The sequence below is a fragment of the Elaeis guineensis genome, chromosome 14 (genome assembly GCF_000442705.2).
Source record: "Elaeis guineensis isolate ETL-2024a chromosome 14, EG11, whole genome shotgun sequence".
Taxonomy (NCBI): Eukaryota; Viridiplantae; Streptophyta; class Magnoliopsida; order Arecales; family Arecaceae; genus Elaeis; species Elaeis guineensis.
Window position 1 is genome coordinate 60,119,812 of NC_026006.2, and position 18,228 is coordinate 60,138,039.

At 37.7% G+C, this 18,228-nt stretch overlaps 1 protein-coding gene across 1 annotated transcript; it reads left to right on the forward strand.

Annotated features, from left to right (window-relative positions):
* Positions 1-7,092: 7,092 nt before the first annotated feature.
* On the forward strand, positions 7,093-16,421 carry LOC109505268 (bifunctional levopimaradiene synthase, chloroplastic). The gene is given in 10 exon segments (XM_073248870.1): positions 7,093-7,326; positions 7,329-7,375; positions 9,488-9,684; positions 9,972-10,063; positions 10,231-10,340; positions 10,342-10,461; positions 12,418-12,593; positions 14,345-14,563; positions 15,450-15,585; positions 15,830-16,421. Coding segments are annotated over 10 exon segments (1,785 nt in total). The 5' UTR covers positions 7,093-7,187; the 3' UTR covers positions 16,379-16,421.
* Positions 16,422-18,228: the final 1,807 nt, after the last annotated feature.

Genomic DNA, 18,228 nt, shown 5'->3' on the forward strand with positions numbered 1-18,228 from the left:
TATAGCTTTCTTTCTTAATTTTTTTGAGCTCCCTTTCAGCAGAGGATAGTCCTTTCTATATCTTTTGAATTGAATCTTTTCCTTTTCTTTGATTTTCTCTTCTTCTTTTCCTTTCTTGGTTCAAAACTTTTCTTCTTTCTCATGAATCTTATGAACCTTCTTGTAATCACCACCATTTCTTCATTATCTTTCAAATCTTCGATAGAATCACTTGAACTTTCTTCAATGGCCGATGACTTAAATGCAAGAGTTCTCTTCTTCATCTCTTCTTCTCTATGCTTTGGTTCATATTGAGCTCATGTGTCATGAGCATCTGATTAACTCTTCAAAGCAAGCTTGCTGAGGTCCTTGGCTTCTTGGATTGCTATTATTTTTGCTTCCAAGCTTTTGGTAAGAACCTAAGAATTTTGTACACAAGATCGTTTTAGAATAGTCTTTTTCAAGACTCTTTAACTCTTTTATAATTTAATAAATTTTATAAACATGTCACTTATTATCTCATGAGATTTTATTTTAAACAACTCATATTTATGAACCAACATATTTATTTTAGATTCTTTGACTTGACTTATACCCTCATGGATTACTTCAAGTCTATCCAAATTTTTTTTGCAGATAAACATTTAATATTCTATTGAATTCATTATAATCTAATGCACAATATAAAATATTTATAATTTTGATATTTAATTGAGCTAGCTTCTTATCTAGCTCATCCAATTTTTTTCAGATTTAGGCACCCACATATTATTGACAATCATTGTTGATGTATCATCGAGAACCATTGAGCATAACACTCCACATATCATAGTCTTGTATTTGAATAAAAATTTTCATCCTAACTTTTCAATAAGTATAATTGATGCCATTGAATAAAGGAGGTCTAATGATTAAGTATCCTTCACCCAACAAAAAACCAAATGAATTAGCCATAAGATCTTTAACTCTAAAATTTTATATCAAAAAATTAGAGCACCTACTTTGATATCAATTGTTGTCTAGGAATGGCTACCCAAAAGGAGAGATAAATTGGATATTTCAAAAATTAAATGACTAATATGTAGATTTAAATAATTTAAACTAAGTGAGGTGTACATAATAAATAATATAATCTTGAACGTAAAGAGCAATGAAAAGATAAGAGATGTAAAGAATAACTACAGTAAGCATAAGCACAAACACATAAATTTTACAGTGATTCGATATCAAACTCAGCACCTACGTCCACTATCAAATAAATCACTTAAAAATTCAACTATAATTCACAACTAGAATTATAATTCGATTATTTTTCGGGCTCACAATCAAATTTAGTTGATTTTTCTGGCTCACCAATCAAAATCATATAAGATTATTTTTTGAACTCACGATCAACCCAGTTGATTTTTTTGAATTACCAACTAAAATCTCATAAGTGATTATTTTTCTCCAGGCTAACAATCAACTTCAATTGTTTTAACGTTGGCTCACTAATCAAATCCCAACATTGTCCAACTCAAGGCTTGGACCAATCCAAATTTTTTTCCAAAAAAATTTGAAATACAATAAGCTCAAAAATGAATACAAAAGATTAAGTTTAGAAAAATAAAATTCTTTGAAGAATCGAAAGAAGTCCAAATGATGATAGTTGATCGCTTGACTTCTTCTTGAATGCTTGAGTGATGGTGAGACTCCTTGATTCTTGACTTGATCATTTTTTTACTTCAATTAACTCTTGCTCTTACTTGCTTGAGGATGATTTATAATGGAAGAACAAAGGATAACTCTAAAAAGAACTCTTTCTCTTCTCTATTCAGCTCACTCCTTTGGCTTTCTCAATGGATACTCAATAAACTCTCCAAAAGCTCTCTTAATTTTTTTACAAAAATTTTATTTTATATCTTTAAAATTTTTTATCACTTTAAGTCACTTGATATGACTGTATTTAAAGTTCAAGCTATTAGAATGAAGAAAATAGCCATTGAGAATCGTTGTGGACAAAAAACTGAAGTTCTAAAAATAGCCATTACAGTCATGAGTTGATTCAATTTTCTTCTGAGTCGACTCAATTCCTCATTGGGTCGACTCATAAACCCTCTAAGTCGACTCAGTGAACATAGCTTGAAGATTCAGCTTTTTCTTTTACTGCCTTCTGAGACTAGATCGACTCAAACTTTCACTGGATCGACTCAACTAATGTGCCAAATATGCCATGGGTTTTCAAACAATCTTTCTTCTCCAATTTGATTTCTAATCTAGACCTGCCTTCATAACTTGATTTAATCCTTATTCAAGCTCCTTGAAGGTGTCTCAAGTCTAGTATATCTTCATTAAGTCTTAAGTAGTGTTCTTTTGTCTAAACCTTAAAAAATCTTGAATCTTTTATCTTGAGTAAGCATTAAGAACAATAAATCTACACATCCTCATAAATATAGTTAGACTTTATAATTTATAGTCAAAACTTTTTATCATCATCAAAATCAATCTTTGGGTCAACAACGTGCATGATCGATAATGCGCAATCAAGAATTTATGAAATACAAGGATTAATGTGGCATGTTATCCATCAGGGGATTTGACTAGTCTACCTGGGAGTGGTCCAGACAATAATTTCTCCTTTTGCCAGCTGCATGATACCACATGTAAAAAGACGTGCAAGAATGAAATAGAGGTGCAAGAATCACATTTTTGGAAGGCATACTACATGAACAATCGAAGTGAATGAAAGAGGCTAACCACTGCGGCCCTTATCTCATGTGATTATTGGCAATCTATTGGGTTGTAGTGTGCGTCAGAGGCGAAGAAGATGGCAAGCAACCTAGGAGACGCCCTAGGGAGGACAAGCCAAAAGCAAGCTAGAGGAGGATGTTGTAAGGGGTACTATTTGGATCTCATCAGAGCCGTCATCGAAGGATGTAGACAAGCTCTTTAGGTGATTCCTAGATGTGGTCAAAATCTTTGAGAGATTCTAAGAGAGAATTTAGAGTGTTGGACAGCCTCGTAGTGGTGTCAAGGATCTTGGCTAGAAGGTGGCGGCAAAAGTGGTGGCTAGGGAGTTCCGACTGTGGGTGGGGCTGAAAAGGGGGGTGATGGGGTACGGGCTGAAGAAAGGCTTCCTGCTCTCCATTTTAAGGAGGTCGGAGAAAGAGACCTGATCCTCCATCGATCGTGGGCTATACCGAGCAAGTGTTGGTGTTGGAGTCATGGAGGCAGGGGTTTTTTTCGATGGAGGAGCTATAGGATTGGCCCTACATTGGGTCTGATTACTGCAACTCCCGATGGAGTTCTAGGGAGAGGCTACGATCTGAAAAGTGCTCCGCCTGGCTGAGGAGCTGTCCTCGATGGATGAATGAATGGTAGAGTAGAGGTGGCTGGATTTTACCCAGACATGTGTGAAGTCAATCTCTCCCAATTGTTGAGAATGAGGGTGCTAATCACATATCCGAATGGCCCCTTCTGGCAGATATTTATCTATGAGAACCTTGACACCCTCTACCTTTGGTGTGGCTACTTCCATTGGTTAGAGGAGATGTGCCCACCTGAAAGAGAGATGGAGACTTAACGATCAACTAGGGCTTGGAAAATAGCATTAGAGATGAAGGGAGGGACATGGGAGTGGCTACAAAGGGGCCAGTTGGGACCATGGCTAGTGGCCATCAGGTGGTGGCAACTTGGATCGAAAGCACCAATGGGGTTGAGGAAGAAGGGGATTGAATTGACTTAGCCCTCTGAGTGGAGTTGAAGGCAGTCAGCTCGGATCGAAGATGATTCATGTGGGCTCGACTGGGCTGACTCAATGGCTGAATTTGATGGTTGGATCAAGTCAGCCAAGATCGCACGGCAATGATCTCCCATTAGACCAAGCCGAATCAATGGTCAGATCTGATCTGGGGACATCAAGATTGGCACTGGTCGGATGCATCGGGGCCTAGCCCAGGCGTGGGCTAGCTTACCAATCGTTTGGGCCATAGGCTGAGCCCTGGCATGGGTTGGCACTAGGTCGGAATGCGAGCATGGGCCCTTTAGAGGGTGGGCTGGCAGCTTCACTAGGGTGGTCAACCTAGCCCAAGCATGCCCAACCCCTGACTTTGACATGGGCTGGGTGCCTGTGAGCCCAATGGGCATGATCTGGGGCTTGAGGTGCTCAGAAAAAGATCCACAAGGAAGAATTGGCCAAAGGCAAAGCTCTGGCCTCTCCAGAGGCCCATGTGGTGTCAGTAGCTAGCACTAAAGGCCCTAGGATCTTCATTTTCATAGCTAGACCCTAGGGGAGGAGTGGAAAGCATCGATTCAGATGGAGCTGGCAGGTGATTTGAGAGGCCCACTGAGGAGGGAAGTTTTGAATAGGGATGGAGTGTAGGATGGAGAGTGACCCTATGCTCTTAGGGGAGAGAACCCGATACACATGGACGTATTGATGGAGGGTCTGGATATAGCCCACGAAGATGCTATTACCCATCTAAGACACACTATCCAGGGGGAGGGGGTGAGCCCGTTGGTGACGGACTCGACAGTAGTTGGGATTGAGGCAGGGTTTCGATTAAAGGGGGCACTAGTGTGGATCCCCTTCCCTATGAGTTATCTCAATGAGGCTACTGATCTGGAATACCCAAGGATGGGAAGCTCTCATTCTAATCAATCTTTAGTAGATTGATTCAGCAGCATGATCTTGACATTTATGTCCTGCTTGAGATCTAGCTCTTGGGAGTGAGTCTTGTCCGGACCAAACGATGGATTCTGATGGCGTGGAGCACCTATGTAGTGGAGTCCACGGCATGTTGGAGGGATCCTGGTGATGTGGCATCACAGTTTGGTCAGGATGGATGCCATCCACAAACACGAGCAGTAGGTAGTTTAGTCATTTCAGAACAAACTGGAGGATCTTGGCGTCTGTTCAGAGTGTCTACAAGCACTGAGTATAAAGAGCGAAAGGTGCTTTGGTTTAAGATCTTCAAGATGGTATCGTAGGGCTTACCGTCCCTTATCATCGAAGATTTCAACTACATTATAAGGTCCCATGCGAGGAGGGGCGGTAGGCAGCATGTGGATAGCATTGACTCTAGAGAATTCAGAGAGTTCATTGACAATGTAGGTCTGATTGATCTTGGCTACTCAAGTCTAGATTCACCTAATGCAACAATCGATAGGGGACAACTAGAATTTGGGAGAGGATTGATCAAGCATTTGCTACTGCTGAGTGGCTTCAATGATTTCTTGCGTACCAAGTTCAGCACCTCTCGACGATTGCATCAGTTACTACTTGATTCTCATCGCTACTGATGGCCCATGCATGCCCAAAATCCTGTCTAGATTTGAAAGTTTGGGACCTTCTATTTGACATCATGAAATCTGATTTGGGAGGTGTGGAGGATGCTAGTCCTTGGGGATACATAATATCGGATGACCCGAAGATTATAGCTTGCCAGATGCAGACTCCATCTATGGAACCATCCTAAGGTTGATGACATCTTCAGATAGATCGAGGGGATGGAGACGAACATTGTAGAGCTGTAGTTGAGAAGGATCAGGAGGGGGCTTCCAGAAGCCTGACTTAAGGGAGCTTTGCCAAAAGCTCTCGATGCACCATTCCCTACTGACATAGCAGGAGATGTTGTGGAAACAAAAATCTAGGGTTCAGTGGATTAGGGAGGGCGATCAAAACATCAAGTTCTTTCATCAGTCTACTATGATCTGAATGTCTACCCATTGCATCAAGCAGCTGAGAGAGAGTGGTGGCTGAGTAGTGGATGACAGTGAAAAATTCTTCGGATCTCAATGGATGATGCATTTGGACGGGGACACCCCTTTATAGGGGTCTAGCTCATGATTGATTTCTCTAATTAGGAGAATGAGGTCCTGACTCATCTCGTATCTGCTGAAGAGGTGTGCAAGGCCCTCTGGTCCCTCGAGGAGGATAAGATCTCGAGGTCGGATGGTTTTCTCCCACTCTTCTTTCATCAGTATTGGCCTATTATCAGAGGGGAGGTGGTGGAGGCGGTGCAAATGGTTTGTAAGTTCAAGACCCTTCTGGAGGAGTGAAAAAAGATGCTGATCATCCTCATCCCGAAGCGACCTGATGCATCTATCTCGAGACACTTCAGATCGATCAGTCTCTGTATTATTTTCTACAAGATGTGTGATAGGATCTTGGTCGGACGGCTAAAATTGATTGTGCCTCATCTAATTAGTTCGGAGCGGGGTGCTTTTGTCAGCGGTCGTTGCATTACCGACAATAATGTCTTGCTTGCTCGGGAGTTTGAGTTTAAGCTCAAAAAATCAAACTTTAATCTACTAATAATATATATATATATATAATACTATTAAATATATTTATAAATTTAAGTAGGCTCATGAGTTTTTGAGCCGAGTATCTTATCACTTGAGCTCGACTCGAACTTGATAATAATCGAATCGAGTTGACTACGAATAACTCAAAGTAGCTTGACTCATTTGCACTCCTATTTGTTTCTTATAGACTGTGTAATTATTGGCCATAACTGAGGCTGGATGATATTCAGTGGGTGATGGCTTATCGCATTCCTGACTATAAATAAAATTAGACTTTTAAACTCGACGCTTAGGTAACTCAGACACTAATAGCTAGAGTTGTGTACAGTGTATTGGCTTTTAAACCTCATGCTTGGAGAAATTCTTGTGTAAACTTAGTCTATAATAAATACTGTAGACTAAGCTAATGAAAACAAAGATTAGAGCAATATTCTAGTTGATGGATGGCTGGGAGTTGAGCTAAGATTATAATCAATGGGATAATCAATAAAATCAATGGGGTAATCAATGAAATGCAAATCAACTCCCAGCTATCCATCAACTAAAATATAGCTTGATTTTTATTTTTATTAACTTAGTCTACAATATTTATCGTAGACTAAGTCTTGTGCGATAATCAATAAAATCAATGAGGTAATCAATGAAATGCAAATCAACTCCCAGCCATCCATCAACTAAAATATGGCTTGATCTTTGTTTTTATTAACTTAGTCTACAATATTTATTATAAACTAAGTCTACTCAAGAATTTCTCTAATGCTTGTGTACGAGTGTGTAGAGTTTTTTTTTTTTTTTTTGATAATAGATACGAGTGTGTAGAGTTTAAACCCCACGCTCATCCTCATATAGCACGCAGGCAGCGAGCTAATACCAGGAGTAGATCAGAGGCCGGGGAAAGGAAATTAAGAAGTTTGAGTAGTATGGCTCTCTCCAGCCCACTGGCTCAGCCTCCTACTCCGTCATATCCGCGCTCTATCATGATCCATCGCCCATCTGCCTTGCCAGTATCTCCCGGCCGCCACCTCCGTCAGCCACTCTCCCCTTCACCTCAACTTCGCCGTATGAGAGCAGCAGCCACCATTTCTTGTTTGCGCATCCAAAGCAAGAGGTCTCTTCTCTCTCTTTCTCTCTAGCACAAGAGCAAGATATTTAAGCTTGAGATGCATGTCGGTTTATAATATTCAAATATTTTTCTAAATCAAACTGATATGGTGCTAATTAAAAAATATAACATGTCAATTCCATTGTGTGATTTATCTGATAATATGGTCCGCGTAGCATTGCTTTTCAACTGGATCTGAGGAAACTGGATCCTCGAATTCCTGCTGGTTAGAAGTGATTCAACATCCAACTTATTAGGATGCTCTACAAACTGATGAACCTCCTAGTATTACCTCGCAGTTCTGCAGAAGAGTTTCCAAACATAATTTACACAAGTGAAAGATGAGATATAACATTTTTTTTCTTTTTTTTTTTTAAATCCTTCGTGGCATGCATGTTGGACATGTCATGGATATTGAATTCCAACAAAATTAAGGTATTATTTTAACAGATTTACGCACCATTACGAATTATCTTAACTTTCATTTTTTTCAATTACTTATTGGTTGGATAGGAATTTTGGAAAACATTAATTGCAGAATTTCCCGCACTAGGCCCAAGCGAAAACTAGGAGCTTACTTTTGACAGCTTTCTTCTAATACGGAACCAAAAAGAGGTCTACCTGCGTAAGGCAGTTCTGTAATAATATTTACGAAACTTGTTACATATATAATTTATAATTTTTTGGCCACCTATTTGGTATAAAGGATATATTGGAGAAAAGATAGATAATAGAGAGTATGGATGAGGATTTTCATGTATTTGATGAAATATAAATGGATGGATGAATATTTTTTCTAATAATATTTTACGAACTTGTTAATATATATTTATTTTTTGGCCCTATTTGTATAAAGGATATATTGGAGAAAGATAGATAATAGAGAAAGTATGGATGAGGATTTTCATGTATTTGATGAAATATAAATGGATGGATGGAAATAATTTTTTTTCTATTTAACATGGAAGGAATAAAGAGATGATGGATAATATTTATCTGATATTTTTTAAATTATCATTCGATAAAAAATTATTATTATCATTTTAGAAAACTTATTTATACTAAAGAAGTAGAGCAAAATACAAACTTATAATCTTTATAATTTATAAGTATATAAAAATTATATAAATTTTTAATTTTAATTAAATTTAATAGATAATTATATAAATTATAATATATATTAATTATATAAATAATTAATTAATTCATAATTTAATTTAAATATTTAATTAATTTTATACAAATAGTTAATTAAAAATACTAAATATAAATAAAAAAAGAGACAATTCTAATTATTTACTTGAATTATAGAAATTATATATTAAAATTAAAATAATTAGTAGTAAAATTTAATAGTGTCGGATTAATAATATAGATAAATAAAATATACATAATAAAATAAATAAAAAATTGAAGAAGTATTATAGTTTTGTCAAAAAAAATTAATGAAGATAATATTGTAAATATAGAAATTCATCTCTTACCTGCTCCATCCATTCTTTCTTACATCTTTTTAATTTGAAAGATACAAATTGATGGACCAGAGTGTGATAGATAATTCCTACTTTCCATCCATTCTTCTTAAATATTTTTAAATCAAATAATGAATTAAAAATCATCCATCTTTCAAATTCTATCTATCTTTTCCCCGTGACCTCAAGCAAATAAAGGTCGGTGTGATAGCCACCGCTGAATAGGACAGGGGTCGCATCTCTCATGCGAAAGAACGAAATATGCACCAACGTTGGATGGTGTAACGGTTATTTCGAGATCTACGTAGACAGGATGACTTGAGGAGTGCCGAGTGCTTTGAGAGCCATACAAAGCGTCATCCAATGGCCCATGATGTGAAAGAAGATCAATCAAATCTTTGGCGGCGAAAGATATAACCGGAACCCAACCAAATAAGTGGGGTCCTCGGCTAGAATTATTAGGTCAGTGAACTGACCCATGTGATAGGGACCATCATCTCAAAGCGGAGGAATCCATGAGACAGCTTAAGTACATGCGCAAATAATATTGCAACATAAATTGGTTCATAAGAGATATGAAATGTTCCTAGATAAGTTGTATGGTTGAGCCTAATGGACATGATCTCACCAACCTAGCTTCTTGCAGGCGGGCTTCATGCAAGCGGAGGAAAACGAGGAGGATCTGATTGGTGCAATAGAGGAGGAACTTGCATCCATTGAAACTTGTGTGACGGATACAGCAGCTCGTTTTGAGGCTCTAACGTTGGTGGATTTGATGGAACGGCTTGGAATCCAAAGATACTTCCAACATCAAATCCAACGTATTTTACAAACGACATATATGTAAGGACATTGTGTTGATATGTGTGTGTCCGCGTGTATATGTAACACCTTGTGCCGCAAGTGTAGAAATTAAGTGCAACCCAACCTACTCATGTAGAGAAGAGAAATATGAACCGGACTCGAAATCAACCAAAATCTGGCATCAAATTAAACAATTGTGCCATGAGATCATGACCACATCTTCAAAATTTCTTTGAAGATGGAGACTCGATCCGATATATAACATATGCTCATCATCTCATATTTACCTAAACGTTTCTGCATCTAATTATGTTTCTCGAGTGCAGGCAATGAGATGATAAGCGTGGGTTGAATGATGCAAAAGCCACAGTATTAGCCTTTCGCTTGCTAAGGCTTCATGGCTTCCAAGTCTCTGCAGGTATTGACGCGTGGCCTTTTCTCTGCTCAAGCGATCTCTGGATAGGAATTGCATGCTTGCTGGCAGGTCTAGCTGTGATGTATGCTGCTAGTTATGGATCTTGTTCCAAGCCCATGCCCACATATAACTTGCAAAATGATATATACCACTTGGATATCTATTTGCAGGTGTTCTTATGGCTTTAGAGGGTGGAAAAAAGAGCTTTTATGATTGTTTCTCTGTCGATTCACCAACCAATGTATCAGCTATGTTGAACCTGTATAGATGCTCTCAGACAGGGCTTCCCGTCTGAATCAAAAATCATGGGAGAAGCACAGGAATTTGCAAGGTCCCAACTCCTTGACGTTATGTCCGAGCGGAACCCAACTCTATTGCAGACCAACAATCTTAGGATTGAGGTGAGAGCCCCTAAGTTGTCACTGAAATAATAGTTTATACAAAAATTGATGATCGCTCATACCACCGAACGTTCGGTGTTTGGCTGGACAATCCAACTATCTATTGTTCTCAAAGCAGGGAAGGAAGATTCTTTTATCAAAAAAAAAAAAAGCTGTTGCCAAGGCTGAATTTGGTTTAGGAAATTACCAGAATATTTTAGGAGTAAAGACATACCTTCTCCCCTCTAGATGGAGAGTAGATTTGCTCCGCGGATGGGCGGGCCGGGTTCGGGCCGGGCTCGGTCCAAGATACCATGTCATTTGGCCAAGCTCGGATCTGGGCCGGCCCAACATTAGGCTTAGTTTGAAGACCCGAGCCCATTTTTTTTGGGACTTCGGACTGCCCGCCTTTGTGTGTGTGTTTGTTTTGAAAATCATGGGACTGGAGGAGGAGAAAGAGATAAGAGGAAGGTGAGGGGAGGAGGGAGGGGTTGGCAGAGGACTGGGGACTCAAGGTTGGAGGAGGAGGAGCAGCGGTGCGAGGGGGTTGGAGGTTGGAGGGGAGACGTGGTGGGATCCGGGAAGGAGGAGGAGGAAGATGAGAGGGAGGTGGGGAAGAAGGGGAGGTAGAGGAGAGGGAAGTGGTGGGGGGAGGAGGAGGAGAGGGAGGTGCGGGGAGGAGAGGAGTAAGGAAGGTGATGGGGGTCATGGTTGATGAGGGAGAATTAGAGAGGAGGATGAGGGCAAAAAGATAATTTCATATTATATTTTATATTATATTATATATATATATATATATATATATATATATATATATATATATATATATATATAATATAAAATCGGGCATAGGCCTAGTTGATGTAAACTCGAGTCAAACTTGTTTAGTGGGCGGGCTCAAATTTTATAACCGATGGCCTTTTGAGCTTAAAAACTAGGTCCATACTTGTTCAGAACAATCTGGGCTTGAGTGGGCTGCTTGAGATTTGAATAGCTCTAATGGAGGGTATCCTTAGATATGAATCATTGGGGTATCATACTTTTGAACTATTTGACCTACATTCTTACTAGATAGCAATAGCACTATTACTTTTTTTCTCTTTTCTACAAAAGATGGGAAATAGACTCATGAAACCTGTGTTATAGTATGAATATTAGGATCTGCAATCCGATTTGCATGCTTGTGCTATGCCATGGATAAGACTATCATCCGGTCTTTATTCCCCTAAGCATGACCCGATGAGACTTATGTTGAAAAAGAACTTTTTGTATTTAGTCTTTATATTTTTTTGATTTATGCATAAATAGTACCTTATCTTAAAATTTACATGCAATCCCTAAACTATATATCTATTGCTTATAGGTGCATGTAGACTAATTACTTCAAATTGCAGTGCAAAGTTGGCTAGATGAGATTAAGTTAGAAATCTTCCAATTATCTAGAATATACAACCTTAAATAATCTATATTTTTCTATTAATCAACTAAATCTTCATAATTTGCATATCAATCCTTCAATGCTTTTAAACTTGCATATTAACCCTACAGACATATAATGTTTGCCCATACATTCACATACATTCCTATTTAGTCAAATTAATTTAACCATGATTGAAATTAACGGCCCTTTTTGGGAACAAATTTCTTCGAATCTCAGATAAAAATATATTTTTTTTTACTATGAATATTACCTTCCAGGACTTTAGCCATTTTTTTCCCTTTTTATTAAAATAAGTAAAATTTTGTAATGTTTGGGGAAAAGTGAAATGGCAACTACATAATGAACCTGTCCACATTTAGGCACTGCTAACAGCACCATTTGTACCCCACATCAATATATGCATCATATTCAATTATACACATGACAAATAGTAGTACGATGTTCATAACTCTTATTTTCAAGTGCATTATAAGATGAAATGCCGGCATTTCAAGTCATCTAGCTGTGTCTAATATGCTTCAATTTGATTTGTGAAGGTAAATTTTGCACTGGAATTACCCCGTCAACGCCTCCTGCCTAGACTGGAGTCAAGAAGCATCATAAGTCAATTATGGCCAGGAAATGAGAGTACAAGAAAATATTTAAAACTTGCAAAGTTGGATTTGCAAAAGTTGCGAAAGCTATATCAACGAGAGCTAGAGGAATTGGAGAGGTCAGTATGACAAGTCATATATTTTAAGGGTTGCTAACTAATTAAGATCTAGGCCATAGGATGAAAAAATAATAATCACTTGCTAACCATATTTGCATCCATCAACTGACGCATCTATCCTCACAATTAGGCTGGCAAATATTAGCCATCTCAAAAAAACCCTCACCCCATACCCAACACATTCATAATTAATTTCAAAAGAATAATTTGCTTTCATACAAACCCATATGCACCTATCATCCTCAATTAGCTCATTGCTTACTCAATTATATAAATTAATAAATAAAAGCCACATAAACTAAAAAATGAGGTATGTAGAATGGGGCATCCAAACAAAGTAAGAAAGTGAGAGAAGAAATTTAAAAGGAAAAAGTGATAAATCCTAGGCATGCTACATTCTCCACTTTCTATTTATTATATTTTATTTATTTCCTTAAATATTAATTGTTCAATTTTTCCAATCATCCGAAAATCTTCCAATAAAGCATGGTATATGATGTTTAGAAATTTGAGAATAAATCTTACTAGCCAGAATCTTCTATTTAGAATAATCCATCCAATTCAAATTTTTCTCAAAATCTTGATTGTCCACTATGCTTTGATACTAAAAGTATCTCTATAATATTAACTTCTTTGCAGCCACTTGTACCTTATTTTTCTAACTAAATGCTATTTAAAGATTTATATTCTCCTTGCATCAACCCATCAGGCCAAGAGGCTAAACCTATACCTGACCCATTTACAATAGAATTGGTCTTAGCTAATTTGTACCCAATACATCTATTTTCTAATTTATCTCTACTAACTTATATCTGGTATATATCTTCATGAGCGACACTCTTTATTTTTCTTATTGTGGCCAAGGGCTCATAGCCAGGCATATGGGTACTATCTGTTTTAGCCAATACGTCTCACAGTTTTGTCCCTCTAGATTTCAATTCAAAAGATATCTCATGCTGAAAGGATAGTCCCTTCCTATATAAGCCAAAATTCTCCTTAATTCACAAACAATGTGGAACTAATGGTGCCTTCCTTTTTTATTATCACCATGACCCTTTAGTCAACGAAGAGTTTGTGTATGAGTGGGAGGTGCCCTCCTTCCATATTATCACCACATTTATCAAATATTATGTCTTTGTAGTCTAATAAAATAAATCTTGTAAACCTGAATGGCATTAATATTGCTAAATTGGTGATAGAAATGGATCCATAGTCATCAATGTTGATTGGAATAGGCCTAGTCATGTGGATCTAGGGGAGATGTGAGTAATGGCACACTGATATATAACTGCACCAATTTATGCAATAATACTATTTCGTGCTATTCACGGCAAATGTAGTTTATCAACAAAGGTAAAATATTGCGAACTCAAACTCCAACAAGGATCCTGAATGGATCAAACAAAACAAAGTATACAAATGAATCAAACAACAATGGTCAAGCCTAATGATCAATGTCTAAAATCTTATCATCAGAAAGGAAAATCTATAAAATAAGTCGAGAAGTTATCAATGCGAACCAAGCTATTATAGCTAAACCTATGATCTAAGCAAATTGGTATGTACCCACATGGTTGCACCCCGGTATTTGGAAAGGAGGTTCTCATTTCAGATCATGGAGAGGTCACCAAGTGTTTGACACAAAATAAATGGAAGACACCAATGAAAATCATGACCTGGTCATTTTATCTAGACATAATCATCACATATTCTTATCATCCTCTTCTTGCGCTTTGCCTTGGATATTTCAGATGGTGGCAGCGATTTGGGCTTGATGAAGTGAAATGTGCACGTAAGAGGGTTGTACAATGTTACTTTGTAGTGGGGCCAAATATGTATGAACCTCATTTTTCATCTTTTCGTCTGGCCTACACCAAGTGTGCACTCTTGACCACCATTCTTGATGATCTCTTTGATGACAAAAGCTATGACCTTCAAGAACTTCGGCGCTTCAACGAGACTTTCAGGAGGTGAGGATTTTTTATTATGTTTAACCTACACTGTGCCAACCAATCTCTCTCTCTCTCTCTCTCTCTCTCAGTTGGGAGTGATACCAACCATTTCAGTGAAATGATTGGAAACACAAACTTTGGATAGTCTTCTTTTTTGATGTAAATGAGTTAGGGAAAACCTAACTTTGGATAGTCTTCTTATCCAAATATTTGGAGAATGTCACTTGCAAATTGTTTTTCTCAGAGAAATTGTTCAGCGCATGGAGAAATCTTCATGTTAATAAGCATCTCATGCAAATCGCCTACTTTGCCGCTATTATAAAGCAAGGAGTTTGGGAGGATGATTGACTTCAGAAGTCTCTGTCTCCATTCAAACTTTTGATAACTACTAGCAGTCTCGCATTATTGCATTTGTATTGGTGATTGCGAGCTCCATAGATTTCTATGTATTTTTCTTTTAAATAGTGAATTAACGTGCACCACTTTATTTCCACCTCCACTGAAATTATTCCCATAACATTTTTAAATCCATACTAAATTATCAAACATTCCTTCTTGTGGAACTTTTTCTAGTGCTTAACTTGTCCAAGCCTAGTAACAGAACAAACCCAATGTAGTTCTAGGCTTCTAGCCCTGACCCATGTTTGGGCTCCAAGCAGTGTGGAGACTATAGCTTAGCATAATATCTTATCTTTTTTTTTTTTTTTTTGAGAAAAATATGATCAATACCATGGATCGATGTCAGTTATCCATTCTTGAGAAAAATATGATCCTACTTAACAAGTTTGAACATGGAACCTCCTCTACTGGAAAGAAGGGTCCAATCATTACTCATTAGGCTACAAACTGATTTAGAATGTTTGGATTAATAGCCTTTTCTGCCATTCTTTCTCTTCCATGCCAGGTGGGACTCATCTCTTATCAATGATCTTCCTCAACACAAGCTACTATTCAAAGGCATAGATGATACCTATCTGGAGATGGCAGCAGAAGCCAACAGAGTTCAGGGACGCGACATCCTTCCCATATTCAAGCATCTGGTAAGTATGAATTTTCTCACTCAATCAATTTAGATTCTGAACGCTAAGCTCCAGTTGGAGGACAATAACCCCAAGATTAGACACCTAATGACATTGGCCCAGGCCTATCAAAGCCTTCGACTGCAACTGTCCTGTATTTGGATTTTCCATATTTCAAACAAGCGAGATTTTTGAAAAACATTTAAGCAGAATATATTTCTCATGTCATATCTTTCTCATCTCATAAGCATGGTTTTCGTTTCAGTGGGCAGAGTATGCAGCTTGCTTTCTAAAGGAAGCAGAATGGATGCACAGCGAACACATTCCGAGCTATGAAGAATACATGCAATGCGCCACTGTCTCTATTGGAGTGAAAATAATAACATGGACATCTGCATTCTTGCTGGGAGAGAAGATCACAGATGAGATGCTCGGCCACATTGGTCCTGACTCACGCTTCATGGACCTCGTCGGAATCGTAGGCCGGCTTTCCAACGATCTTACCACCTTTCCAAGGGAGCTCAGAGAGGGAAAGTTGGCCATGGGGGTTGGCTGCTACATGAGGGACCACCCGGATTGCACCCAGGAGGAAGTTATGGTAGCTATCGCCAATTTGATCGAGTTGGCCTGTCAGGAATTAGAGTGGGAGCTCTATCGATCGAGAGCGGTAGCGCCGGAGTTCTGCAGCCGTGCGGTCCTGGGTAATGCTCGGAGTGCCCGCCTTCTTTATAAAAGGATGGATGGCCTTACCAATTCTGATGAAGAATTCATGAAGCTCTTCCAAGATTTTATGTTTGATCCACTGGAATACTGAAAGCTTCTTGAGCCAGCAGTGAAGCACACGACCCATCTCTCTCTCTCTCTCTCTCTATATATATATATATAAGTGCGTGCGAGCGGTTCCCTCTAGTACTCTCGACCTATGGATTCATGGGCCGTTAAACGTTTCCCTTGCGCCGAATTTTCTGTGCACCGTGGGCGGCGTAGAAAATCCGGCGTGGATTGGACCGTGTCATCCGATTGAACTATATAATTATTATTTTTTTATATATATTTAATAAATACAGATTAATTTTTTTATTTAAAAATTTTATATAATAAAAATATTATTATTTTTAAAAAAAATTATGATATTTTATATTCATATTATAACATCCTGCGTCCATAATATGCACGATATGCCATAATTTTTTCTAAAAAACTGGGGCATTGTCGTTATTCAAAATTTTCAAATAAAAAAATCGACCTGCAGACATTAAGTGCGCATTAGAAAGTGATTAGATAAAAATATTCCTCTTATATTATAATATCTTAGATCATATTATGACATTCTAGACTATATTACGTAACAGGATGTCATAATTTATTTCAAAGGATAGGAGTATTTTCATCATATAAAATTTTTAAATGAAAAAATCGATCTGCAGCTATTAATGTATGTTAGAAATTAGTGACTACATGGATCAATCGAACAAGACGATGCACTCCACGTAAGATTTTCTATACCTCCCGCATTGCACAAAGGATTCCTCTTTCCCTCACATAATCTGAATCCTGTAAGCAAATTAATTCGTGGCTGATAAGAAGAAACCATACCGTCCTGATATATTTACCCCGTGGGAAGGAGCAAATGCGTGGAAATTATTAAGGATATTTACCCCGTGGGAAGGAGCAAATGCGTGGAAATTATTAAGGATGCATGGTTTTGATTCCCTGTATCACCTATAACGTATTTATGCTACTTATTAATAAATATACTTCAAATTTTGGAAGGTTTGATCCGCTGTTCTTATCCAGATAATCTAGTATCTTGACTCTCTTCCATAGAGTGGTGATAGCCGAGTGAGTATTTATTGAAAACTTGCAGGCATGTGCATTGCACAAGCAACTTATAAATTAGAGAAAGTACCAACATTTTCATCTTGGTCGAAATCTCGTTTTGTATTAATATCAACTAACTTCCGGCATGATACATAAGTTTCAAAAGCATGCATTTTTTTGTATAAAACATTTCAAGATATTAATTTTGAATAATAAGTTTTGTCATAAGATTAAAAAAAAAATGATTTCGATGGAGATTTATCTAATAGAATAATATTTTTTTTTTTTTGAGAAACCAGCAGAAAGGCTCTTTCTTTGAGAAAGAGTGTTATATATTAAAGTTGAAATAGAAGTAGATTGGGGCCTAGCATGCATTTATAGAACTTAAGATCCCGTTACATGGGAAAGTCCCATCAAATAGAAGATGGAAAATAAGCATAAAAAAAACCCTGAGGGATCCAAGGGGAGAAAGAGAGTCTGTTTTCAAAATTGTCTTGCATTCGGCAGATAACATGAAGAGATGCTAGGGTTTTACCTGTCAAACGTACTGCTGCTGAAACGAATTTTCAAATGCAAACAGAATCAAAAAAATGAATCAACTGAAGCGCTAGTTGTTGCATCCTAAAATCTAAGGAAATGGATGTCCAGCTCCGGAAGATAAATACAATATGTCGTGCTGTACCTAGGAGCATGATAGCTTGAAAGTGGAAGATGCAAAGATTACGCTCTTTCCATAAACACCAAAAAGCTGTGGCTAGTAAATGTTCTATAGCCGGAAACCTGCTGCTTATCGCCTTTTGATGTCGCTAGCCTTGAGTGTATTGAAGAGTGCTAGGAAGTTTA